Here is a 27611-nt window from a genome sequence, read left to right as displayed (position 1 = left end):
TCACTTACTTACGGTTTTCCTGTCTAAAAGAGGGAACGATACCAACCTCATTTACAAGCAAGTTATGAAACTTTAGTGTCAGAAAAGTGAGACTGTTGAATAAAAAAAAAAGGCACTCTACAAAGGTAAAGTACTATTATTTAGGGAGCTCCGTGAAATAAGAAAACGCTCAAACAAATGATTTCTGCATTTTAAAAGGCATTTTTAAAAAAGCCAGGCTACCTCTGAAGACTGAAAGCCTCAGAGTTGCTATTAGCATTTTGTTTCAAAATGTTCTGCTCTACAAGGACACCACGGCCAGTAACGGTACACACAGAAACCTTTGCGATGAGTCAGCATGGAAGTATTGTTCCTGTAGGGAAAGCTCCTAATCTGTCGGTTGGCTTTTCACATGGCAAGAAAATTCAAACCATCAGTACGGTACCTTGTCCAGAAACGTGCTTCCATCTTTCAAAACCCAACCGGGAAGTTTGGACAGCCTGGGGCTGCAGAAAGAGAGGAAAAAAATACATTGAAAAATGAATTCTACCATTATCACTCATTAGGCACAGAGCTTCTGGTTGGTGTCATGCAGGAAGAGAAAACCATCTCTGTCTCAGGGAGCTAACAATCTCCATAAAACAGACAGACAGTTTCATGGTGTTTAAGTGTTCACTGAAATGACTTTTACAAATCATGATTACGACACTTATATGCTTAAAAAAAAAAGAGGGTGACACACGCAGGGAGTTTGGTTTTAGTCATATATGGTGAGAATTTCAAAAAGGCTCAGTGCTGTTTAAGTTGCCTTAGGTGAAACTGGCTGTGTAAATGGAAGAAGGATTAGGGCAGCAGAAAACTTCATGTCTGAAACAATACAAAAGCACAGTAAAACGGAATCTGCCTTGGGACAGAAGATGACAGAAAAACAGTCACATTAGCAATGGCAGGGCAAGACCAAAACCGCGGCCTAAGTAATTTATAGACAGAGAAGGTTTGATTTTGTATCCACATAAACCATGGTTTTATGCTCAGCTCTCACCCTGAAGACCCACACCAACATCTGTACCGGGCATCTGCCTGTGATGGAAGAAGAAAGGAGCAAGCAGGGTTTGCTGCGACCTGCAGGTTTTATGCTGGCAGGTCTGGTACCAGTCAGCAGTCACCCCTCCCATCCTCTTTTTTTTAAGTAAAAAAGTTTAAAATGCTAATAAAGAAGCTTCAAGGATAACACTGTAATCCTGAGTTTACAACAGGAATTGCCACAGCATTTCATGTCACCACACTTCAGTGACACGTGACTTTTATGTGAGCCTATAACTTCGCCCTGACACCGCTGTCAACCCAGATCCCCCAAAGATCAAGCATGCCTACAGAAATCCAGACGAGCCCAGGAAATGAGAGAATGAAACCTACCTGCAACCAAGCCCTGCAACAACTTAAGATTTGGAGGCTGAACTTGAGAAACCTGGTTGCAATGAAATCTGCAAGTGTTTTGCACTGAACTCTGAAGAGAGGAATATGCTGTAAGGGCTTTTGAATTTAAGATCTTGAAAATAGGAAGTGTTTCAATGGCTCAGAATCTTGTGCTAAGAATAACATCAGTGTAAGAGAAAAAATCCTGACTGGCATTCCAGCAAGTCATGAGAAAAAGGGGGAAATAAAGACTCGAGGAGTGAAGATGGAAGGTAAGAGGTGAGAGCAGAAGGAAGTGCCATAAAGCAGCAGCAGGAGAAGCTACACCAGATAAGTGTAACTCTCTTTTGCAGATAAGGAGCAATTCTGAAGAAGCCTGATGATATAAAAAATGAGGTGACTAAATGGAACTCAGAGCTGACACGTTAAATACACAGCTTCAGTATTTTGGAGACCGAGGGGGTGGGCAAAGTTATTGCAGAGTAAGCAAAAGAGCTAAGGGAAAAGCTGAGAGAATACAAGAACAAACCACCCCAATAAAGGAATGTGACAGGTAAGGGACAAAAACGTAGGGTGGAACAGCACCTGCAGGGCTGTAGCCCAACATCCTGGAGCCAATGTTAGGCCAGGTCAGTCACAGTTCTGTTTCACCGCATCTTGCAAACCCATGGAGGATGATTCTAGAGCCTCTCTGGGGATGGGTGAAAGTGCTAGACTAAGAAAAACTTCATCAATGAGATGCTAATGTCCCGCCTGAGGTTCTCAAGATGCAATTTGTGGCCACTAGCCTTATACTGTCTGTCACTTGAGAAGAGTTTGGCTCTGTTGTCTTTGTAACTTCCTTTCAGGTAGATGCAGACTGCTATTAGCTCCTCCTTTAGCCTCCTCTCTGCCAGAGGAAACAAACCTGGCTCCTCAGCCTCTCTGTGCAGTCATCTCGGAGCCCCCTGAACATCCTCTCCAGTTTCTCAGCACCCCCCTTCAGCTGGGAATCCAAACCTGGATCAGTCTGTGGTTTCACCAGCATGAGGCCGAGAGGAATGAACTTTCCTTGATCTGCTGGCCATACTCCTCCTAATTTAGCCTACTGTGTGGTTTTGCCTTATTCATGATGAGAGAGCTCTATTGACTTGTGCTAAAGCTGGCATCCACTGAAGAGCATACAGACTTGTCAAGAGAGGCAAAATTAGCAGATGGCTCCTGTCCGGGGGTGAAAGTGGAATAAGCAACGTAGGACAGAAAGGAGTCTACCTTGAAGCCAAGAAGTAACACGGTTCCTGCCGACATAGTTTTGACATTGTAATAGAGTGATTGATTAATCCAAAATAGCTAGAACCGTCACATAAATAATGTGAGCAAGTGTGTCATGGCTAGACAGGAAAGGTTAAGAGCTTCCCACATGTTCATTTTACCGTTTTGCATTTGACTTTGGTACAGGGGAGAAAATTCCAGTTGACAAACTTCCTTTAAAGTACAAGAACTGGCATGGAGAGCTTGGCAACTGCAGTACTTCGCACGTGCTCCACGGGCTGGTGAGAACAAGGACTGCCATTTCCCGGACAAGGTGGAATCCTAAATACCTTTTGATGGGCTTTTTTTGAAGAGCAAAGAGCTCTAAAAAATGTCCAGTCCTTTTAATGAATCGAACATTACAGCACGTTCCACTCTTAAGAGATTAAAAGCATAGGCTCTCAACATGTTTGCTTAAGGAGGTCCCATGTCAGGTAGGACACAGGCTCCAGTTGCATGGCAAAAAAATCCTCTAATATCATACCTTTATGCTCCACAGAGGTAACAATTGGGGCATTTTTCCAGACCAAATATAAGGACTTGCAGAGCCCAAGTGGTTCATGGATCCTACTTTGGGGATCTCTGGTTTAAAGACGGCAGGGAGAAGCATAACTCCTCTCTGGTCAGGGTCTCCCACGGGCCCATCTCAGCCTAGCTGCAAGAAGCAGCACTCCCGAGAGGAAATACAGCTGGCAATAACCCGAGATCCAAGATTTTCAAATTCTTGCTCTGCTACAAGCTTCACGCAAGACCTCAGGCAGTCGGTCCATCTTTTAGTCTCTCCTCTGGAAGATGATAATGTCAGCTCTCTATCACCCATCCACATTAATAATACACATTTGAGTTGTAGAGGTATTTAGACATCCTGGTGACAGAGACCAGATACATAATGGTACTACAATAAGCACTACAGAGAGGGAAGGACTTTTTAGTGGCAGCCACTTTCCTCCTCAAGTTTCTAACTCACTTCCACAACTCCCTGCAGGACATCTGCTTTGTACAACACCGAAGAGATCAATTACTTGCTCAAGTCCATGTGCTTAGGACAATCCTTGCTGCAAGGGGTGTTCAATCACCTTACCGACAAGATTGATTGGATTTAAATCCAACTGTTTGCTCCGATTCCACTGGGCCATCAGGGGTCAAATCTGACATCCTTTCTTATTGAGTTTGAGTCATTTTAGTGCAGACATTCTGGAGGTACTTGGGGAATTCCAGGTTGTGACCTGCAATTTGGCTGTTCATTCCCAGGGCCTGCTATCAGTAGACAAAGCTGGCACATCCCCCCGGGAGCGCTGATGCCTGCAGTTCTAAAGAACCTCTTAAGCCTTTGTTCAACCACCCAGTTTTGCTATGTGTTCCTCTCTCTATTTCCTTTTTCTCTTTGGGGGTGGGGAAAAGCTAAGGCAAGGCAATTCTGTCTGTACCTGGATTTCCCCAAGTATTTCTGATGCCCTCAAAATCTGCTACTGTCCCTAAATATTGGAGTTAGCAATCACATTATGGAACAGGACAAAAATCAATGATCATGACAGTCTGTCTTAAGGCATCCATTGCACACCCTAGAGCAGATCTTGGAACTCCGCATCCTTGCAGAATAATGAATACATTGTCCCTGCTTTTCCTCTCCAAGAAATAACAAATCATAGGAAGTGCTGGTCAACTGCTCTAAGCTCATTAGGTCACTTACAAAACTCTTCCTGGTTATACTCTGCCCCTTTCAACCAAGACGCCCCTGAACCCACAAAATGCCTCCCTTGTTTCTTTTTGGATCAAAGTTACTCAATGGCTTTTTGTGAAAACTCCTGCTAGCTTCACATCACCAGGAGCTACTCATTCCCACCTTCCCAAGCCACCGTTTTCGTAATTTGTTCCATTTAATGCGTGACATAAGTCACCCTAACTGAATATTCAAGTCCATTTACAAGCCTGGGAGAAGACTACTCTGTAGTTAGGGCATAGGACGGGAAGTCTTGATCTTGGGATTGTCTTCAAAACTACTTTCATTTCACTGCTGTTCCATTCCTGTGCCCAGCTGCACTGCACTTTTATTTATTTAAATTTTAAAATGGAACAATTATGCTATCAAGTCAACTAACAAGGACGGTTAAGTGCTATTTTTCTTTGCATTAGTCTGTGCTCTGACAAAAAGCCTGAGAAGACGATGGTTAAACAGTACTTGCTGGGCTCTGCGCACTCCATCTCAGTTACCCATTTATCTCATCTTGCATGAAGAAGCCAGAAAGATGACAGATATGTGACCTCACTTGTGCTGAGCAGTTGCAGCAATACTTTACTGAAGCTTAGAATAAATTATCTAGAAAAACCAATCAATAAATCCATAAAACGTCTTCCGTCTACTGAGCCAAAGGACGTTATTTTGATAAAGGGAATTTTTAAGTGAACAAAGTCTATTTATGATATCAGATGATGCAGTTCATTTGTACTCATCCCCTCCCTCCTTCCAATATACCATTTCATGCAGAGCACTCCAACTGCAACCCAAGAAGGCGCAGCCTAAGTGCTCACAGGCCGCAGAACATACCTCTGAACCAGCGGCAACGGGAGGAAATTGAGGGTGGACGTCATATCCAGCCCACAGTCCAGCATGATGGTGGTGGATTTGAACTTGAGCACGTTGCATGGTAAGGTCGGATGTCCCGACAGGCAGTACTGAAAGAAGAACATGAGGATGTTACTCATCACCTTTACCAACACAGCCGCCTCCCCGAAACTTGACTTTTTTTCCTCATCTTTAAATACAGTTTCATGGACACTAGAATGAAATCTGATTTCCTATGAATTGCTGTCTCAAAAGTGTGCGTTCTTGTTGAAATTCCCCTGCATCAGGGTATTAAGAGGCAGATTTTCTTCAGGCAAGGTTTTCCTCATCCCATGAGAGGATGATAGAGCTTTTCTCCCCAGTTTAGGACACGTATAGTATCTCTTTCCTCTAACAACCAGCTATTTGCACCAAAAAAAGCAGAAAATTAGTATCTTCAGAATTCAGTCCTCCTGGCAAAACTGGGCTGAAATTGGCTAGAGAATTTGAAAACTACTTGGGGGTGGAAACAGAGGGAGGGAATTCCTGCAGAAGCACAGGTTTTATTTCTTAAGAAACCAGCCTAAACCAACAACCAAGGTGCAGCCCACACCTCCTGCGGCTGCTTGGCACAGCTCAGCAGAGGAAGCCGTAGGTGTGCGTGCTGCAGCAGCTCTGGGGCATGCTCTCACCTGCTTTTTGTCTTGCAAAACGCAAACAGGAAACACCAGGGAATGGACCACCGTCCCTGAATGGCACAGTTTGTGTACTGAGAAATCCCAAATGCTTTGCAAGCTTAATGAGCCAGTGAGCGGGTTATGTGCAGGGGCACTTTGGCATCATTGAGATGCAGCCACCTCTTGTATGGAGAGCGACAAACATTTAACGAGGTACAGGAGCAGCTGAAGCTCTGAATAAGAAGAGAGGTGAATAAAAATGCTACCTTTAAAAGGCGAGATTAGAAACAAGTGTCTGAATAGAGCGCGGCCACCTCAGCGTGAGGGTTTCTCTTCCTCGAGGAGGGATTCGATGGTTCTTCGGGGACCGCAAGAATAGGAGATTTTTGCATCTCGAATGTTTTTGCAACTCAAAGTCCGGGCATCTGGTATCACGCTAACCCTCAGGTGGTCAGACTTGGCTTTTACGTTCAAATTTTTGTCAATTAAAATGAAAAATATCAACCGGGTGTCCATGCGCTGCACTAAAAACTCAGTCATTTTCTCAGTCGTTTATACCTTGTGTTTGCTTTCTGCGCTTCGCAAAGTGGAAAGAAGGCAGATTAATCATTTCAATTTCTGGCTCTGCTCACAATATGTTAACACGGGACCGCAACTGTTGGAATTAACAACTCCCAAGGAGAATATTCACGCACATTCATCAAAAAGATGTTTTAAAATTACATTTAAATATTGAAACGCTACTAACCCCCCAAATATTAAATTAAGACTATCACAGGCTTTTGTTTTAAATTCATAAAGCCTTCACTATCAAGGAGCAACGTTACATTTTTGCCTGCTATTACCAAAGTTTAAGAAAACCTTAGAATAGCAAGCTGGCGAAGAAGTGTGTACACATGCACACCTGCTCAGGTGTCTTATTTGTGAATGTAAAACACGCACGTGAAATTAGGTTTTCACCAGACCGGGACTTCAGCAACTGAAGCTATAAATCCAAGAACATAGAAAGAAGGAAAAAAATAAAATCCAAACTATTTTTGTAGCTTTTAAACTACCAGTCATTTAAAAAGGCGATGAAATATCACCGCTTTTATCAGCCAAACACTTTCTTCCCGTTTTTAAAGGATCACGAGTAAGATCGTGACCCTGACATCTACAAGCTAACTGGAAAATCTTCCTTTTTTTCGTCTTTAAAAGCATCTAAAATAATCTATATCTGTGGCTGTCGCACCATGGCAAATGGATTCCTGGGAGTCAATGGACTCTTTCTATCAGATTCACATAAAGCAACAGAAGAAAAAAAGCAACCCATATATGCTATGCAGCTATTTGCACATGTGACACTTCTAACTTCCTCTGTTAGAATTTTAGATTAGGAATCCAAGGAATAGTGAATGCCTGCACTGTTACATCTCTACGTGCACTCTAAGTGTGATATCAGATTACTTCTAGCCAGTTCATCGCTGATACTACTTAAAACAGATCCAGAGACCCCAGTAAATAATACTCCTGACCAGGCTAAATTGCAAGTCCTTTTTGCTCTCAGGTTTATTCGCTTCCATCTTTTTTTTCCCTGATGACTACAGGTCAGTGCAGCTAACATACTAGGTGCCTTATCTCCTCACTAAAAAATAACGATGGAAAAGTCAAAAAGCATAGAAAAAAGACTACGAATATGCCCATCTCGGCTCACAGCTTCCTTGGCGGGCCTTGTAAATGAGCTGAAAGTTTGGCAACGGCACGAAGATGAGGGGTTGAAGCCCTCGCGGCAATAGGTTCTCAGCAGACATCTGGTTCACGTTGCGCGCTCGCCAGCCCGGAGCACTGCTGGTGATCTCATGGATGGCAAGGGGACAGAGAAAAGAGATGACGTCTCGTGCTAGCAGCTCCAAAACATTTCATGTTTTGCAAGTTAAAGCCAGTGCTCTGAGTTGCGACTGCGGCCAACAAATACTGCAGCGCATTGTTCCAATGCTAATATCCCCTGCTAGCAACTGGGTTCTGGATTTCCCTCGACCACGGCACATTTGCAGTTGTAGGAGTCCAGCGTTTTCACTGGATGTGGAATCAGGTCTGCAGGCTGTGACCTCTGCCTCGTTCAGAATTCAAACCAAACGTATGAGAAAAGAGGATGACATAGCACCCAACCCCTCCCTCCCGCAGCCCTGAGATTCAGTCATAACTGCAGACAAAAGACAAGATGAAGAATTTGGTCTTATGATCCCCACTCCCAAAATGCGTACGCAGGTCTAAAAAATGTTGTAAAAGAGCTGGCAGACAGCTCGCATGTCCACCCCACGCCCTTTCCCTCTCCCTATCCCTACACAAGGCTCTAGACACATCAGAGAAGTCCACATTTCCACTACAGACTTCACTTAAAGATGGCTGATTTAAAGGTTGCAATTTTTCCCTGAATTATGTCAGCCTCCACGGTCACATCCAGCAATGCTTTGTCCCACTGCTCGGGTTCATCCAGGCCAAGCCTGATTACGTACGTACGATTATGGGGGACCAACCCTTCAGCCACCTGCCTGAGGAACTAGTTTTACAGTTACACCACAGACGGGGAGTTACTGGAAGCTTCAAAACAAGCCCAGAAACCAAGTTCTGTTCTGCAAAGCTTCCTTGTGACAAACCTCTCCGTCTCAAGCCCGAGAGATGAGATTCTGTTTAACAAGAGGTGAAACGCATCGAACGTTGCACTCGGCTTTCCCGAGAGCTGCTCGGGCTCTCACCGCCTCCGAACTGCACCGTGTTAATTATGAATTAAAATAAATCCTTCCTGGAAAATGAATTTGCAGCTGAATCCACGCCTCTGGGAAACTTAAAGGGCTGAAAAGGGGGAACAGCAACACGGGCCGTGCACTTTCTGAAAACCTTCCCCTTAAAACACCAGAGGGGAAACATTGACGAGAAGCACCCCCCCTCCAGAGGGGGGGTCCCCCAGGCAGTGACTAGCACCGGGCTTTAGGAGGAGCAGGATTTGTGCCACGGTCCTGGGGGCGAGCTGGTGCTTCGGGAGCAAGGCCGAGGGGGGAGCACACGTGTGAGGGGCTGAGGGCCGGCACCTCTTCCTCTTCTTCATCCTCCTCCTCCCTCACCCACAGGCAGGGAGCCAATGCTTGAGAACCCCCCCCCCCCCCGCCGCCGCATCATGACGGGACTTGTGGTCCCGCCGCTCCCCCCCCCCCCCTTCACCGCCCACGATGAGGTCATGGCCGAGCCCGCCCCTCTCGCCCGCCCCCTCCACCTCCCTCCCGAGGCATGCCGGGAGTTGTAGTCCGCGCCGCGCTTCGCCCCGCGCTCCATTGGCGTGCCGAGCGCCCCGGGGCACGCCGGGAGTTGTAGTCCGCGAGCCGCGGCTCTCCCCGTCACCCCGGGGAAGGGGGAACTACAAGTCCCAGGGTCTCACAGCTGCAGCAGGTGGGAGCTTGGATGTTGATATCAACATGGCGCTTGTCAGACAGACAAAGACAGTCCGTCTGGTGTGATTGAGCCAAAAAAAAGAGAGAGAGAGAGACGGAGAGGAGGAGGGGGAGGCAGGACGGGGGAGCGGGACGGGGGAGGGGGGGTTCTGGGGTTTTGGGGGCGTCCTCAGGGGGTCCTGAGGTCTTGTGAGGGGGATCACGAGGAGCTGGGAGGGGAGTCTTGGGCTTTTGGGGGCGTCCTGAGGGGGTCCTAGGGACTTGGGGGAGGGCGAGATCGTGAGGAGCTGAGAGGGGGTCCTGAGATCTTGAAGGGGGATCTTGAGGACTGAGGGGGGGTCCGGAGGACCGGGGGGGGTCCTAAGGAGGGGGGGGGGAGGAGTACGGGCAGCCCCCTCAGTCCCTCAGCCCCCTCTCAGAGTTGCAGCCGCGGTTTGGGGGGTGGGGGGGGTGCTTGTTTCTCCGAAGCCCCCCGGCGGGCAGGAAGGTACCCCCGGCTGGGGAGGGCCCCCCCGGGAAGGGAGGGGAGCTCCTTATTTTATTTTTATTAGTATTTTAACACCCCCCCCCCCCCCCCCCCCCCCACCCTTCCCTCCCTCCCTCCCCCGGGCGTGAGGGAGGACGAACTCGCGGCGGCGGAGTCCCCTCAGACTGGGTGGGTGCTGGCTGCCGCTTGCTTTATTATTATTATTATTAATTAATTTTGGGGGGGTTGTTTTGGTCCTGTTCGCCGCTGAGTTTGGGGCTGGGCTGCTGCCGCCTCCCAGGCTGCGGCGGGGGCCCTTCTGTCCCCTTCCTTTCCTCCTGTCCCCCCCTTTTTCTTTCTGTACCCCCCCCCCCCCCCTTCTCCCTCTCGGGGTGCCTGAGGGGGCTCCGTGGCTCCCGGGGGCTCCTTCCCGGGGCTTTTCCAGGGTTTTTGGGGTGGAAGAGGGGCCACGGGAGGGCCCCCGATTGGAATCTCGGTGTCACCCCCGCTGGGGGGGGGGGCTCCAGGGGGTCTTGGGGGGGATCTGGGCTGTGTCCGAAGGGCTCTGGCTCCTGGGGGGTTGAACGCCAGGGGGAGGAGGGGGGACCCCGAGGGAAATCGTTCCCTAAATGTGTGCGAAGAGCTTGGGTGGGGTGTCACGGCTTGTTTGCTCGGTACTTCTCGGGAGGAGATGGGAGAGAGGAGGTTTGGTGCTTCTCTGCCTCTGCCCGGGGTCTTTTTTTTTTTTCCCGAAGAACGGCGCGTTTACCCCCCAGGACCGGTCGGAGGAAGGGGTAGGGAATGCTGCTGACCCGTTCCCCTCGGTTTTGGGGTTAAAACAACCCGAGACTTGGGTGTTTTTCGGCGCAGAATACGTCTGCGAGACAGGCTGAGCTGAGTTCTTCAACCCCAGTTTTGTCTGATGTTTTTTTTAGTTGTTCCAAGAGTGTCTCCTGGTATGTTTGCAGAGCACTTCTTTGCGAGCATTGTTTTTCCCCCCTTTGCAATAGGTCTGAGAAAAGCCTCGATCATGTGCGCTGTTGTTTTTTTTTTTTTTTTTTTTCCCCTAGTCCCTCCGTGCTGGGGACAAAAACTGCTTTTCTGGGGGTGGGGAGGGAAGAAGGAAGAGGAAATGAAGATTGTGAGCGTGTTTGCCGCTCGTCCGTGGAGTCGGGTACATCTGAATTTGTGCTCGTGTAACGTTGGGGGAACAGATAAGTGGCTTTAAGTACGAAATGCACGTGAACTAAAGCTGGAAGGATTTAAACTTTGTAGGGAGGAAAGCGTGAAGCTGCTGGCCAGGGCAACCGCTGGAGAAGGCTGCCGGAGCAGATCTGACAGACGCTAGCTACGTGCCCCTGCTCCAAACTAAACGGGGATGGAGGGAAAGGAAACTGGCGGAAAAAACTGCAATTTACGTGAAGGATAGCATGTAAAATATATAGTGCTGGAGGAAGGAATGGTGCTGTGCAGACGGTTTGTGGGCTTGCAAAACCCTGAAGTGCCTGCTTGTGTCCCGTGATGTGACTAGCTCATTTCTGCAGGGCTCATCAGGTACAGGCTCTGCTTCCTTCCTGGGATGGTGCAGCTGGCATTTGATTTCCTCCATGGATGGGAGAGGAGGAGTCCTGTGCAGTTTTTTTCCCCGAGATGATTGCATTTTCTTTGGCCTTGCTGTACCCTGCCTCATTAGTAGGAACTGCATCTATATTTATTTACCATTATACCGTGTCCCTTGGGATGTCGGGTGTAGTTTGGAGTAGGTATATATGGATTTATCACTCTTAGGATTTTTTTTTTCCTCCCGTCATGCTAGGGCCAAATCCTTCAACAGCAGAGATCAAACTTAATTTATTTCTGTGTTTCGCCTCTCCTTTTTTGCCATTTCTCTTCCAAATTGCTAAGAAAACATTTCTGACATACAGATGGGGGGAGGGAAGCAGGAGAGAAGTGGGAAACGGACGGAACATTATAGTGCAGGGATGCATTTGTTATCTGCGTGCTCTAGGAGCACTGAGCTCAGTGAAAGAGCAGGGTTTGATATCAGAAATCTGGGCTTTGGGAATGCTCTCTTCCCTTACTCTGTAGCCCCATGACAGCCACAACTTTTTCTGTAGGGTTGACAGAATTGTCTGACGAGCCTGGGCATGAGGCTGGGAACAAGGAACTTGTGTTTCACTCTGTTCCTCCTATCGTTCCTTTAGCACCAATGCAAGCACCCGAACAGGCATCAGCATTTTTACTCCTGTGTCATCCAGCTCCTGTTCCGAGCAGGTCTAGACGACATTGTGGTATGCAGACTGCCAGCTGTGTTACAGGAATGCTCCCATAGGTGAACCTGCAGGCTTTTCAAAGAGTGGTAAGGAAATCTTCAAGCAGACCCTGGGTGGATGAGGCCTGCTTGTCTCTGTACCTACTCTGTTGAGCAGTCAGGAGCAATTCCTTTCTATTTTGTTGACCTTTCTAGAGAACGTGCGTCTCTCTAGTAGTGCGATCTGGTAATTCCGCCGAATTAACAACCGGGGTTTGCTGCAGAAAGCTGACTTCTGAGCCTGCTTCTGTGTGGCTCTTAGTGGTCTCTTTCAAAAGGATATTGAAAGTTCATGGCTGTCCAGTGTTTGGAAAGTTGAATTATTAGGAAGCGTTTACTTTATAGTGATAATCTCTAAGTTTATGCAAGTGTCTGACGTGTTTTTTCTTGGTATCTGAAGCTGGGAAGATGATGGGGTTCTGGCATCTGCTTTTTGTTTTGAATTTCATTTATAATAAGCATGAATTTCCAGAATTGTTCTGTCATTAACTTTTGGGGCTGTGCTTTATTGAATGTCAGCGGGGCAGTTTGGGTCCTTAGGATATGGCGTTTGGGAGGGGAATTGCAAGAATTGATGAAACTAAAACTTGAGAAGTGAAAAATCCTACGCTGTCTCTTTCGGAAAGGCATCTCTGAAGATGTTTGCTTGTGTGTGTTAGAGGATAAACAGATCTGGGTGAAATGACAGCACGTTTGAATCTGAGGAAAGCAACTTGTGCTTCACGGTGATTTCTGTGCTGAGCTGTCAGGGGCAGTGCAGAATTTCACGTGGCAGCTTTGGGATCCGTGGCAAATATCTTTCATCTTCTGCGAAGTTTAGGTTTTGAAATCAAGCTCTGGGAGGGATGCTGTCAACGTAAGGTTCCTACTGCAAAAGAGCATGCCTTTGTTTCTCCTCCTGATGACTTTATGCAGCTTTGACACTTCTAAAGTCACTGAAGTCGATTTCGCTTCATACTGATTTTAATGGAGCAGGCACTGGATCTGCATGCAGGTCCTCGTGGGATTGCCCCTTTAATTATACCTATGCTGACAATATTATCTTGTGGATTATCAATGCAGCGAGACCGATGTCATGATTACAGTGGGATTTTTAGGAGATAATGAGAAGAAAGAGATCTTTTTGGTGAACTCATATCCCTAACGGCATTCTTTATATATTAGATTACTAACAAACTGGAGGTTAGCATTCAGGTATTCCTGTCTTGCATAAAGCTCCCTTCTGAAGTGTGCAAAGATTAGGGCAGCTGGCTAGCCAAGTATACGGAGAGTTTGTGTTTGAACACTCAGCCATGCAAACTGATTGAATGTTAGCTATGAATGCAATTTCCAGCGCGAATGCTAAAGGTAAGTGTTCGGACAAGTGCTTTTAATTTGGGAAACAAAGCAAGCAGGAATAACAGGATATGAAAAGAAAGTGTTATTTTTCATTTCGCAGGTGGCAAACTAAGGTGCAGAGGGATTAACTTGCTCAGGTTCCTACACGGAGTCTGCGGCAGAGCTGGTAATCGCTCTATGATCAGCGGAGTTTGTCAGGGCTCTAAATGGAGTTTTTCTTCCTCCCGCCGTTAATTGGCTCACTTCCACCTTTTAAAAATAACATCTAGAGATTATTTTTCTTTCTTCCAGTTTCCAACTTTATAGCCCAAAGTGGTTTTTTTTCTTCTTTTTTCAGTTGAGCCTTGAAAGTGCAGGGTTGGAAAGCTTCCTCCGAGCAGCACCTCCCTGACATATGATACTATCTCGAAGCAGCCTCTGACAAGTGAACCCTCTCATTGAAATCATGTGAGGAATTTTCTTACTCAACACTGAAGATCTTCTGGGGGAAAGGAGGTTGCAAACTATTAACTATGTGGTCTTCGTTGCAAGCTGGCACAAAAAATGCTCTTATGTATCGAGGCAGTCATGTGGTCCACAGAAGGGAGCGGGGAGTCAGCTCTGTAGTTGTTGGCCAACCGAAAATTTCATCTATCAACTCTGAAAAACATCTATTTTTTGCGTTGCCCCTGCTGGAAAGAGAGATGTGAGCATGAAATGTGGTCTGTCTTAAAACTGGCATTGTTTGATTTCCTTCCTGCTTGCCTGGGTTAGCCTGTGACCATAAAAGCAGGTAGAGAAGCTTCTATGATAGATAACCTTTTAAAAAAAAATATCTATTGTGTTTGGGATGCCTCTGTTCGGTGCCGTTTCGGGTCGACCAAAAAGGTCGTTGTTCATGCAGGCTCCCTGCATAATGTGCTGCTGAGCAAAGTGCTCGTTTCACAGTTATGAAACTGCTGCTATCACAATTACTGCATCGTAAAGCCTAACCTAATCAGAAGTGATCGATTTATGGCCGCAACTTGTGCGGTGTGCTGGTGGAGTAGGGCTCTGATGTTTCAGATTGATTCATTACGGCTGAGCCACTGTCCTTCTCCTTTACTACTCGGCGATAAAGTAATACTTTGTACCTTCATTTGTAAATCTTTTAGTGCTTTACAGGGCTATCAGGCTTTTAAAAATAGAGAAACTGAGGCACGAGGGCCAAGTGACTCACTCAAGGTCACATACGGAGCAAGTGACAGTTGTACGCAGCTACCTCTGTTCCCCACCTATTGCACGCTTACACCTGTGATACATTAACGCGTTCACCACACACAGAATTTATTGCCTGGTCTTCTAATGTGCTCAGTAAGAACACCTGAGTCAATGTTTTTGGTGGTTTTTTAACAGTGATGGGAGATTTCCCACGTTCTGTTGACTTCTGTGGTTTGACACTTGTCATCCTTGCTTGTTCTCTCAAGTTTCTTGCTTTAGAAAGGGGAAAAAATACCAGACCAGAACCACCACTGGGATATATTTTCTCACAGGGCCGTAAGGGATGCCCCTTTTTCTTGCGTTGCTTTTCTTCTGCTGTGTTTAATAGGAGTTTTTCAGTGCTGGACTTCAGATCTATCGCAGGGATACCCACGCATGCTTGTTCCAGTTGTGATTCAGCACCATGCTAACAGAGACACCAAAAGGTTGAACCATTACTGTTTTGATGTGCCTTTTTTTAATTTTACAAATTAAAACAAGTACTCTAGGGCTGCTTACTCTACTTGGCCGGGTGCAGATTTCCCTTTCCCAGTTCTTAATCAAAGCTGCATGCCGAGCCTGAAGTTGGGCTGCTCTTCAAACTGGGGACTGCTGGAGGGGAGTGCTTCTGACAAAGTGCATTCTGCTTTATCTTTCCGGTGCAGCCACCCAGAATGGAGGGAAGGGCAGTTAACTCTTTCTCCTGCAGAGTTTCTGGATGAATGTTCGCTTCAGCATTTCACGGTGGTTTTAGTGCAATTGCTGGCCCGAAACGTGCCAGCAAGCATAGCCCTACATCAGGTTGTACGTACGTACACCAAAAGACTTCTGTGTGTGACTTGACACAGACCTAGCTTCGTGTGTGTGTCTGCAGCATGCTGGCAAGTGCTTGCTTCCAGTTGCCTGGTGGGCTGAGAGGTGTTTTCAGATCTGCACAAGAACCTTTTCCAGCTGGAGGAAAACAGATTTTATTACCTGCTTCATACGTGGAGGGGGGCGTTCTTTTGTTCTCTGTACATGCAAGGGGGCTGTGTAGGCTAGATTAAATTTCTAGGAATCCTATTCACTGCTGTGGTGGTAGATGAGGTGTTAATGTTGGGCTAAGGAAGTAATTTGCAAGCCAGGCATGCAAAATATATTAATTAATGTTTGGTTCTGAATGCCCCCAGCTGAATCTTGCTTGCCTTGGATTCCCGGTGTTGGTTTCCTCCCCACTTTTGAACTTTGTTTTTAGGAAGCCTTCTTTTCTTTTCACTTTCTTAAAACATGCCATTGACTCCTAAGTTGGTCAATAAAACAACTCCTGCTGCTGAAACAATACTGTGGGCTATTTTTCAGCGAGCATTGTGAACGGCCAGTTTTATTCTTCTGATAAGCCTATGTCCTATCAATTAGGAAGTGTAGCATATAGTCATTTCCTGCGTTTTGAACTGCCCATTTCTTATGAGCTCTGAAGCAAGCCCTGAATCTGCTTTTTGTTCTTCAGTGGCACAGTAATACTAATGGAAGCAGAAAGCATTTAGTTAGTTCATAAAATACAAGCGCTGTTTCTCCTTGGATATTTATTCTGACCTTTATTTTGGACACTTTCTCTGCCATGATCAGATTCTGTGATTACAATGTCAGCTTTCACTAGCGATCTCTTTGTGATTTAACTGGCAGGGCAGTTTGAGCAACTGGGATGCAGCAGCTCTGACGTGTAAGTAGCACTCCAGCGTTGAAAAGGAAAGTTCTTCCTGGCAGGCAGATCTCGCTGGGCTCTCATTCCTAGGCTCTGCCATAAGTCTTATTTTATGACCCAGGGCAAACTTCTTGACTTGCCTACGTACCCGCATGTGATATGAATATAATCCTTTCAGGACTGTTGAGATGTTTTCATGTTTGTAAAGTATTTGAGGATTCTTGGCCGGGTGTTAGTGTGTGCTGCTCTCGATAGCATAAACATGAATAACATAAGTGTATTTACACAGAATGAGAACGTGTTATTTAAGCTAATAGTAACTTTTTTTCGTGCCACAGATGGGAGAGGTAAGTAGTTCATCACCAGTTTTCTCAGCTAAGTTGTATTATGCATTGTTTCCAGACGCCATGCTCATTTTTTCTCCGGCTGTTTGCATTTCATGGGGGCTCCGTCTGCTTGGTGGAGCAGTGCTGTGTAGCGATAAGAGCAGCAATCTGAGAAAGAGGGAACTTGCTGAACTTGAAACTTATTCCTCCCTCTTTAATTTCCTCACCCATAGAAGTAGAATGATGTTAACATATTGGAGATTCATAAAATTTAAGGCGAGAACAGGCAATTAAATCGCCTTGTCTGATATGTTTTATATGCTTTATATCACGAGTCTTTAAATTTTAATCATTTACTCTGAAACTGAGACCAGTAACTGATGTTTGGCTAAAAACAATTTGAAAGCTTTCCAGCCCCGAGTGTCCGTGATTGGTAATTTCAGACTCATCACTTCTGGTAGTTTGTGCCATCTCACTGTTAAAAGTAAGTGGCTGGTTTCTAATTTGAATTTGTCCAACTTCTGCCGCTGGTTCTTGTTACGACTTTCCTGACAAGATTAGAGCCCTTTAGTATCCCCTACTTTCTTGCCATGGAGGTACTTACACTCTGTAATCAAGTTACTCGATTGATAAGGAAGCAGAGTTGAGCTTTTAAGTCTCACTCTGAGGCATTTGCTCCCGCACTCAGATCATCCGGTGATTCTTCATGGTCTCCATTTATTTTTAACGTCGTGGAAACCAAAAAATGTTCCAGCCTGCATCTTATCCACGCCGACCGCCAAGGTGCGATGACCTCTTCTGCTATGCAGCTGTTTAAAAGGTTCGTGGTACCCCTTTTGCATAGGGAAATCCTCTTTGTGAGCCTCACACTGAGGCTCTTCCTAGTAAAGTCTGCCCCTTGGTAGTTGTGGTTTGCATCTCTTAGATTATAAATTTGTTTTCAGCTGTGTTTTGCTTTCCCGAGTGCAGTTCAGTCAGGTTTTCAGACTCCTTTTGCTGCCCTCTCCTCACAGTAATGAGCTGTTCCCATAGTCGTGGTGTCAGTCACAGATTTTTATCTGCAGCGATAAAAATGTTGAACTGCATCAGACCTTAAATTTAGTGACAAAAAAAAAATAGCATGATGCAATACCAGGAAGTAGATTAAGAACTGGCTAACTGACAGCTCTCAGAAAGCACCAGTCGATACAGAGCAGCCGATGTGGATTTCCACTCGAACCAAGGTACGCCCTGTGCCTGTACTGTCTTCTGCTAGCCTGTGTTTGTAGTCTCAAAGAACGAAGGTGGCCCTTCATCAAGACATTTTCCTGTTAAAACACGTTGACTGGCACTCCTGGTGCCCCTGTTCTCTAATTCTTTGCTGGATTAATCTTGTTTTCTGTTGGTTTGCTTGGGCTGATACCCAGCTGACTGCCCCAGGGCTCCAGATTTGCTCCATCCCCTTTTGAGCACTGGCATGGCACGAACATCCACCCAGCATGGATCTAGAGCCCCTCGGTTTAAAAAAAAAGAAAAAGAGAAAAGCCCTTTTTGCAAGACTGCAAAAAGTCAGTGCTTTTTTTCTAGCTGATTTAAAATAGTTCCCTCTTAAAGGATTTGCTGGAAATCATCTCCTATTATTCAAAGGTAGTTTGTGTGATGAAAATCTGTTGCCCCAATCTAGTGAAGAACTGCTCACAGTTCTTCAATTGGAAAGTTTGTTTTTTAAGGTATTTATATAAATTTCTAGGTCTTCATCCTTGCACTTTGGTTGGTAAGAGGAACATCTTAAGGTGGTTTATTGCTGATTGTCAGCAAGTACAATGCTTTTGGGGAGGCCGTGGTGTATCTGCTGGCAGATAGCGCAGCGTGGTGGAAGTGAAGACCTTCCTAACCTCTAGAAGTGGCTACTTGGGGTGACACTTGTGAATTATCCTTCGGTTTGTTCCACAGGCATAATTCTGATAAATATTGGTGTCAGTCCTCTGGCACACTCAGGTAAATTGTGTTATTCATAGCAACTTGCCTTCTCGCTTGCCGGCTGTTCCCTTGAATTTCCCTTTTCCTTTCCCAAACTGATTCTTTACTCCCTCCATGTTGCATCTGGAATCAGCGGCGTATGTGGATGTTCTGTTAGGTCATATTTATGATGTTGCTTTTTAGGATCCGGAAACCAAACCTGCTTTAAATGCCTTTGTCTGTAAGAAATGATGGAGATTAGTTTTTTTTGTCTCTTTTTTTTCAAGGTAAGTGTTTGAAAGGATTTGCTCCGTGAGAAAGTGCCTGTTTTGAAACCTGCAAATTCCAGTCAGATAAAACGCCAAGGGGTCAGGCGTGTATCTGAGGTTTGGGACGTCTGCTTCCTTTCTGGCTATCGAGCGGGAAACCTGCCAGAGAGATAGGCTTTGAAAAAAAAGATTTGGAAGGGGAAAGGAAGGGAACAGAACTGAGGCAGAGGATTTGGGAGGCTGGAAAAGGTACTGTGGAAAAGGGAAAAAGTGCTGTTTCTACTGCCTGAAATCTGAGGTGTGGCACAGTGGATGTCGAAGACAAGTAACACAGACTCCGAAATGTATGCTGTTTTGTTGGACATAAATATTTCTTACAGTGCGAGCCTCTGAGCTCAGCCAATGGCTTTCCTGCCTCCTAGCTAAATCGGTATCTGATTTTTCTGTTCCTCTGCTGTCTTCTTGCAGGAGTTGTTTATTGACTGAAATTGTTTCCATATGGCTGCAATGTAGAGCTTGATTACATTAAACGTGGCGCTTTCCTGTGGCATTGCAGTGCTATGGGAAGCTCATCTCTTTCCTCTCCTTCCAACCTCCCCTTCCTCCGTAAAATTTTGGGCTTGGAATGTGTAATTTATTTAGGTATTACCCCCCTGCCCCGAGGCTCCTATAACTGGAAAACTGGGATCCAGTTTTTTAGGTCTTCATATTTGATTGCTTACGTGGGTTAAGCCTGCTCATAAATCGCTGATAAAATACTTGAGATGAAGATTAGAGTGACGTGATTGCAGTTTGAGAGCTGGGGCCCCAAGGTGCTAAGCACAGTACAAGCGTGCAGGCAGGAGATAGCTCTTTACCTCCACAGAGCTTACTGCCCATCAAGACACCCATTTAGATTGTGGCTGTTTACCCTGATGATCAGTTTAAATACAGCTCCAAGAAGGTGTTAAAATTCCTGTGCTTGGACACTCCAGGACCCTGAAGGGCCAAATTCGCTGCTTATCTGGAGCCTGGAAGCTATGCCTAGTTTGCAGAGAACAGATCCAGATCCGTTTAATAGCAAATGGATGCATCTAGCTTTGATAAGCGTAAAAGTAGATTGTTGGTTAAGTTAGCTAATAAAACAGCACTGAAGCATTCCCATCCTCTCTTTGCAGTTGCACTTGCTCTCTTTTAAACTTGTGTTTATAACCTGGATTCAAGAATTGTCTTCCTAATACTTTTTAAAATTTAAATAGGTTAAAATTTATATATGTTTAAGGTATTTATATCATTGACATCTAATGCAATGCCTGCGCTTCTTGCTGTAGATTTGAACAGAATCTAGGGAATGTATTTGAACCTCCAGGATCTCAAAGCCAAAGCAGCAGAGTGATGGTGTAGTCACTGCTGGCTGAGTAGTAAGGCACCTTCTGGCAGTGGTAGCTACTTCTGCGTGTGCAGAGAGAATATTTTCTTCAGTATATTCAGATAAGTGGTCTGTGAACTGAACTAATTTGGTTCCCAAATGATTTTGTAGATGCAGAAATGCTTGTTTCCCTGTCATAATGTAAGGGAGGGAGGGACAGTGCGGAATGGATACACAAATACAAAAATCTTTCAGTGGAGGACACAGCAAGGTTCAATGCACTTAATAAAGATAATTCATTTGTTGTCGCTACATCATTTTTAAATGCAGACCATGTTTCCATACCCTCTTTATGCACCCAGCACATAAGATGTACCATTCAAGATTATTAAAACTGCAATATATAAAAGCTGGCGTTTTCCAATAGTTTTATAAGCAACCTGGCTAAAGACCAGCAGTCCCAACTGAAGCGCAGGTAAGCTGTTTTCAGGCTTTTGCCTTGCTGGAGTGTGAAGTTAACTCCAGTCTTTTCAATTTAATTCAGTGTAAAAATGTGAGTTTCAAGGGGAGAAACTCCTCTTTCCTAAAAATGGAGCATCTGGTTGCTTCTTGGGTGGGATAGGGCACGCAGGGTTAGATGTCTGGGGCAGATTGAAGCCACAAGTGATTTTGATGTGCCTCATAACTTAAAAGTGTTTGACTAGCAAGCTGACAGGAGGGCAGTGACCAGGAAGCAGTGGTGGCCATCTCCTCTGCTTCTCCTCTTCCTTGAAGGGCTCAGCACCTCTCTATAGCTGGGATATTACAAGGCTTACAGCTGGGATGCGATGGAGCTGCTTCCCTTCAGCCCACGCTAAGGAACCTCGCTTCAGAAAGGTGGATTTAAAGACTTTGATTCTCCTTTGTGTTATGTTTTCTACTTCAGATGGCTCCCTGTCCATCATGCTGGTTTTTGTGAATCCCTTTATCGATGGTGTGTGCACACTGTAAGGAAAGAACTTTTTCTGATAGGCTGGGAATCCTACAGCCATGGCAGGATGCCTACAGATCCTGATTTTTCTTGAAGATCTTTTTACCCCCAATTTTGCAAACCAGTGTGGGAAAAGTAGGCTGGAGAAGCATTATTTCTTTTTGTCCCTCATGAAATTCATGAGTTTAATGGCAGCAGAAATGGAGTTTAAGGAGTGTTTAAAGGAGTGTTTAGTTTCCAGTGCTCCCATCTTTGTGGAAAGGGAGAAGCAAAAGCTGAAGCGTGACTGTCCCTGACCTTGCCTGTCTTATTTGCACATCAGAGCTGTGTTCTGCCTCTTAGCCTGTGGACAACCAGCTAACAGAAACATAACACTTTACCTCTCTAAACCCCCCAAAGCTTCCATCGAGGAGCTCTCCTTTACACTGTCAAAGTTTTAGTTAGTTAATTACTTAATTTTCCTGATTTTTTTTTTCAAACCTATTAAAACAGTGAACTGATGAAGGCTCTCGTGTGTTTTATGTGAGCTCACATGTTTGAGTGTGGAATAAAACTAGTGCTAAATATCTCTAACTTCCATTATATTTCAGTGTTTTTTGGAGGGTGAGTCCTTAAAATAAGAAATAATGAGTGTTAGAGGCAGGGGGAGCGCTCTCTGGTTTTCACGAGGACTGAACTGGAATTATACTGAGGAAATTTCCTTTTTTAATTAACAAGTGAGCAGAGTTCTAGGTCCTTTCATACTTAATTCTCCACTGTTTTGCTTTTTGACAGCCTTTTACTGTCTCTTTTCCAAAGGAGCCACTGGCCCTTCCTCCTGCCCTTTGTGGTAGTGGCGGCTTGGACAGGGCTTGTGGTGGTCTCCTGGGGATAGGAAACCACTCCGTGCTGGGATTGAAGCACTTCTGGTCTCCTTGCCCACCCTCAAAGTCCCTAACGCCGGCCTTCTCATTAACAGCATGTGTTAAATGTCCCCCATTTACTGACTGAGCAGAACCCTCCTTCAGTTTTCTGATGGAAATTATTGAGATTGCAGGCTCAGGGCCATGCTCTCTTTGCAGTACTATCAGCACATTTTGGCTGCAAATGTAATTTTTTTTCATAAATATTAAAGGAAGGGGTTATGGGTGGTGACTTCTGAGGTGTGATTGTGTGTCAGTGCTTTGTCCCAAACCCTCCTGTGTTTGGGTGTGCTGGGGCTGAGCTCTGTGTGCTTACAGCCCCTGAGGAGAGCCTTGGTCCGTGACAGCAGGGGCACCACAATTAATGTTTTCTGCTGTATCTGGATTCTTTCTGTTGGTCTTTTTCATTACTGGTTCGTAAGCTTTTTGCAGTCATAGTTTCCAATTGAAAGCTTAGCTTAAAACCCATTTTAACTATTTTTTTAGCTCATGCTTTAGTCAACCACAGATCAAAATCAATTTTGAATGTCAAGCGACGTTCTCTCAGGTTCCCGAAGCCACCAGGCCAAAAAGTGTGTGTCTCTACCTCACAGCCCTGAGAAAGGTTGTCTTCAGAGGTGGTTTTGCAGTCCACTTGTTGCATCAGAACCAACCAAAATCCACGTGGGTCATTGTGTGCCTGTACATTTATTTTTAGAGCCAGTTGCACTGGAAAACTGCACGTGTGGGGGACCAAGCCTGAGAGGTGCCTTCCCACCTCAGCACTTCAGTGACGTGTTCAAGTGGGGAAATGGAAGTAATTGTTTTGTATGTATGGATAAGTCCTTGCACATCTCATCCTGTCCCCCCTTCTCTCCCCCTCCTTGTTTTTGAAAGGTGGACCTTTTGAAGCCTTTTATAGCTCTTACAGACATGTGCCCTGCTGGATTTAACGCCATGGCTGGCACAAGGGAGACTTAGAAGCCTAGTTAAACCCTGTTTTAACTGTGTAAAACCCTATGTTTTACATAGCAGGCTCTTAAACTGTGAGTTCAGTGAGGTTCCTGCTTTGCTGCAGTGCTGCATGCATGTGGTACTTCTAAAAATAAGGCTGTATGTGTGTCTCTAAGGCGCTGCTTTAAGCCAGGCCACGATCTGGGTGATGGCAGAGCTACGCTAACTTCTGCCCCTGAATATAGGCAGCTGTGTGGTGAGAATTATGTAAGAGTTGCAAAACACGAGAACATGGAGGGTAAGTTCAGTTAAAATCGGGTTGATAAATGAAAGAATGTGCTGGTCACAGCAGGAGTTTGTCCTCAACATCCACAGGTACGAGACAGAAGGCAGACTTCCAGAACAGGGCCAGCACCGAAGCCTGTGTGTACTTGCAGGTATCCACACAGCGTGGTTCAGGCTTTCCGTATAGCTTTTGCATCCCATCTTTTCCAGCCAAAGAGGGGTCTATGCAAGTTAAATCCTTAATAGCCCGTTTGTCTGGACAAGCGGCCACCCCGAGCTGTGCCCCCTGCAGTCCTTGTCACCTATTTAATGTCCCGTACCTGGAGGCTGGGCAGCCTTCATGAAGCAAGATGCTCTTAGTTCAGATCCTGTTGATCATTATAAATAAATTATAAATTAAATGCCTTTATTTATAAGCTGTCACTTCTTGTTGGCACCTTTTTGTTGTGGTGTCGTTGCTGTTTGTCATTGCCCTACCTTGCAAGCTGTCTGCAGTGTATGCACTTCTAGATCCCATAAAGTTTTTCTTCTTCCTGCTCATCATACTGCACCACAGTTGTCCATCTTCTTGTCTGCTCCCAGTGCTGTTGGATCACACTCCTCCATACTGTGTTTTCTAAAAACCTTTTAAATTGCCACGTGAGACTGTTTTTTGGCTGCGATCATTTTTCTAAGAGAGGTTCAAGTCTTGAACAAGGATTTTCACCGTTTTCTTTTTTTCCCCCTAGGTATTTATTTAATAGCCTCAGTGTTTTGGAGCCCGACAGTCTCTCAATTTACCTAAAACATTAGTTTTGTATCAGTTATGTGTGAACATACACCTCAAACACCATACAGCAGTGCTAGTTCTTTAACTGCAAATGAAGTTTCCCACAGTTGCATCGCTGAAAGCACAAGGGTTAATATCTTTCTCCAGATGTTAATCTTTCCTGCTTTTATCTTAATGTATGCATATAAAAACATCTCAGTATCTTTGTCCCTTTGCACTTGAACTAGAAACTAGTCTATTTGTGGTGCATAGTAGAAGAGTTTTATTTTGTACTTTTGGTTTAGCAGTTTTCCCGTAGGGGAAGGAAAATAAAAAATCAAGACATATTTCCAGTGAAATACAAAATGAGAGGACGACAATATCTGAACTTCGCATCATCTCTGCTAATAGGAGCAAAGATGACAAAACAGATTGAGCGGTTCCTTCCTCCCTCCGTTTTGGAGAGGGCAAGGGAAAGCCGTAGGCTGAAGAGAATAATCTGCAAATACAACGCTGAATGAAATCTGCATTTCTCCTTGCGTGGAGTTGGGAGCAGTTCTAATGCAAACGTATTGGAAATGGATTTTCGTAACCTGCAATGAGCAGCGTGCTTGAGTTCCGCTGCTGATTTCTGTCCAAAGATCTCTGCTTTACAGCTGTCATCAAAAATTCATGGGGCAACTCGAGATCAAAGCAAATATACATTCTCCTTACTGTATAAACTTTTTTTTTGTGGCATGTATGCATTGCATCCGTGTATTTCACGTAGGTATTCTTGTCCTAGCAAAGGCAGGCAGCCTTTAGATAGTGCAGCTGGACTCAAGGGGTTGGAAAGCAGCCTTGGACCCCTAGATAAATGGTGGTCTCGTTCTCTGCTGTCTTTCCTCACCTCCTGGGTAAGTAGGTACTTGAGGCTGTTCCAGGAAGGGGACGGTCTGTCTTCTGTGTGTTTGCTCCTTGCTGAGAACAAAGCTGCCCTCACTCCAGGTATTTCAGGAGCGATCCAAGTGCCTTCTCTTCATTCATATTTCTTCTCTGAATAACTTCCTCTTCTCTTCCTTTCCCACCTTGTGCACACTTCAGAGCACTGTGAAAGAAAGCAAGCTGTCAATATTGGAATCTTTTATCAATTTTTTAGTTTTTTTTTTTCTTTTCAAAATGTGTCAGCTTTGAGACCCAACATTATCCAGCAGTCTCATGTTTTGCCAGGACCTAAGATCTCACTTTTGCAGTGAAAAGCTTGTAGGTGTGAACGCTGATGGTTCCAGTTCAAGAAGGCAGGTACAAAACTTTGCAGCCGTGTGGTTTCTGAAGGGCTTGTGAGGAGGCATCTCTTTGAGATTCGTATGTGCCCGATCTTCCTTACATTGTATTCCACTTCTGACCCGTCCTAGTTGGCTGTTTTTTTTATGTGGTCTGTTGTTTTTGTGCTTGGGGTTGGTGTATGCAAGTCCTGGATAGAGTTTAGCCCCGTATGTTTTTACTTTAAAGCACTGTTAAAAAGAAGGGGAAGGGAGGGAAGGCAAAAATCTGAAAAGCTGCTAGACCTTAAAGATTAATCAGCCTGGCTTAAATAGCGAGCAAAGCTACAAGGGTGTTTTTCTCCACGTTATGTTTCCTCCATTCTGCTCTTGCAAAGTTGTTTCTCTGGGGGAAGATTTCAAGCTCCATAAGGCTGTGTTCTTGTATTAGTGGCAGGACACAGGCTGAGATTATTTGTGGGACTACGTAGTGTCACGTTTCCTGGGGTTACTCTTGTGCTCGGTGGAATTAAGGCCTCATGTTGCACCGTTGCTTATCGAGTACTTCGTTAATACATGTATCTGTATTTACAGACTCACACCTGGGACCTCTTGCACCTGAAATGAAGTCAGCAGAAATGGTGGGGGCTTCCTAGCTTGTGTGGGTGATGAGAAGAGTCCCTTTTATAAATACTCTGAAGAACCTGTGGTATTATCCTTACAGAAAGGACACGAAAAAGGGGCTGGCAGAAGGACACCCATGATGGGTCAGGGGGAGCTGGTGGCCTGCAGGTGCCCCAGGAAATAACTGCAGCAAACCCAAATGTTTGGGGGCTCTGCGCGTGGGCTGGATCCCCACTGCTGTTGGTGCTTCCCAGCATTGTCCGAGGAGTATAAATTGAAGGGAAATAGTTCTTTTTAATCGATATTTTTAGCTTAGAGAAAGATTTACTGAAAGAGTTAATGGTTTTATCGCTCTGCCACTTGCACACATCTGTGTTAGCGGGATAGAAGGTGGCCCAGGGAGTTGTTTTGAGAAAGCTCGACTGTTTTTTTTCTTCCTGAGAGGAAGAAATGTGATCTTTTAGCCTTAAGCAAAGGGAAGCTGTTGTGGATAGCACGCAGGTTGGGTGACGCTTCATCCATCCTCCTTGGGTGCACCCAGCTGAGCCAGACCTGCTATCCGTGAAGAGGTTTGTAGAGCCACAACCTAGGGCTGCAACGAGAACCGAGAGCTTTCCATGCACTCTGGCTGAAATACAAAACGGAGAGTGTGTAGTCATCTACCAAATAGCATCTGATGTCAGATTAGAGTTTTCATTGAGGAATGAGCAGCATCTTTTGTCTGATCTCAGTCAAAAGCAAAGAGAGGTGTGGAACAAGAAGAAATCTTGGTTTTGAGCATCTGCTGTAGTGTTGCTTAGTCATGATTTGGATGGGGGGGGGGGGAACAGACTCTTTTCTTTTTTTTTTTTTTTTTTTTTTTTTTTTTTTTTTTTTTCCCCTCTCTGAGTAGTGGACTCGGATCCAGGCAGCGGAGGGAAAAATTAGTGCTATTATTTGAAACATCTGAAAGGAAACTGTCTTAAAGGCAACAATAAATGCTCTGGTAGTAACACAGACTAAACTGTACTTAAACCAAGTCTGTATCCATCACTCTGATATACTGAAATAGCAATCTGGTGACTTGATGTCAGGATGATGAATTATAACCTTTTTTATTATTTATTTTAAGGTTTAGTTGCAGACTTTATAGAAAACAAAGTGCGTCTGGTTCTGGTTGTAAGGTTTATTGAATGGCTGGGAGAAACTTTCAGCTTTGGAGCACAAATGGTGGATTGTACGTATAAATACGCGATCTCACGAGCGCATTTGCATGTACACGCCATTTATGCTCGTCTCCGCAGGTGATTTACAATGTGCAAAATTACAGCCGTGTGTAAATCACGGTTATTTATACGCGTGGTGGTGGCTGGAGGTCGAGCGAGGGGTGGCACCTTGCTGTGCCTAGCAGAGCTCCTGCGTGGGGAAGGACAACTTTACGTTCACGGGGAACCAATTTAAGGCAGGGTGACAGTGCGGCTGAGCAGATTTATTGGAGTGGCTTTGAGGTCTGGTATAATCCTTCCAATTCGTGCAGGCGAGGCAGATGGAGAACATCCCTGAGACCTGCGTGACTTTGTGCTGTTGGCCACTGGTGCTACTGGGATGGCCGCATCCGAACCCTGCTGACTGTGGCATCGCCAGCGAGCACGGCTCTTGGGGTGTGAGAAGGTTGCAAGCTACTTTTCCTTTGGTTTAAAACTAA

At 45.3% G+C, this 27611-nt stretch overlaps 2 protein-coding genes across 4 annotated transcripts in view; one reads left to right on the top strand and one right to left on the bottom strand.

Annotated features, from left to right (window-relative positions):
• Nucleotides 1-5355, bottom strand: part of INTS9 (integrator complex subunit 9) — a 67047-nt gene extending 61692 nt beyond the window's left edge. For both annotated transcript variants that reach the window (XM_035322855.1, XM_035322856.1), the window contains exons 1-2: nucleotides 5231-5355; nucleotides 425-485 (exon numbers count right to left, since the gene is read on the bottom strand). In XM_035322855.1, the coding sequence (XP_035178746.1) occupies nucleotides 425-485; nucleotides 5231-5295 (126 nt within the window). In that variant the 5' untranslated portion in view covers nucleotides 5296-5355. The remainder of the gene's footprint in view (nucleotides 1-424; nucleotides 486-5230) is intronic.
• A 4575-nt stretch (nucleotides 5356-9930) lies between these two features.
• HMBOX1 (homeobox containing 1) overlaps nucleotides 9931-27611 on the top strand; it is a 104474-nt gene continuing 86793 nt past the window's right edge. The window contains exon 1 of one of the 2 annotated variants that reach the window (XM_035322857.1): nucleotides 9931-9984. The gene's annotated coding sequence lies outside the window, so the exon portion shown is untranslated. The remainder of the gene's footprint in view (nucleotides 9985-27611) is intronic. The other variant, XM_035322863.1, reaches the window with a different exon arrangement.

Source organism: Oxyura jamaicensis, chromosome 3 (assembly GCF_011077185.1).
Source record: "Oxyura jamaicensis isolate SHBP4307 breed ruddy duck chromosome 3, BPBGC_Ojam_1.0, whole genome shotgun sequence".
NCBI classification, from domain to species: Eukaryota; Metazoa; Chordata; class Aves; order Anseriformes; family Anatidae; genus Oxyura; species Oxyura jamaicensis.
The sequence above is the reverse complement of the archived record's forward strand: the minus strand, read 5'-3'. Positions and strand labels throughout refer to the sequence as shown.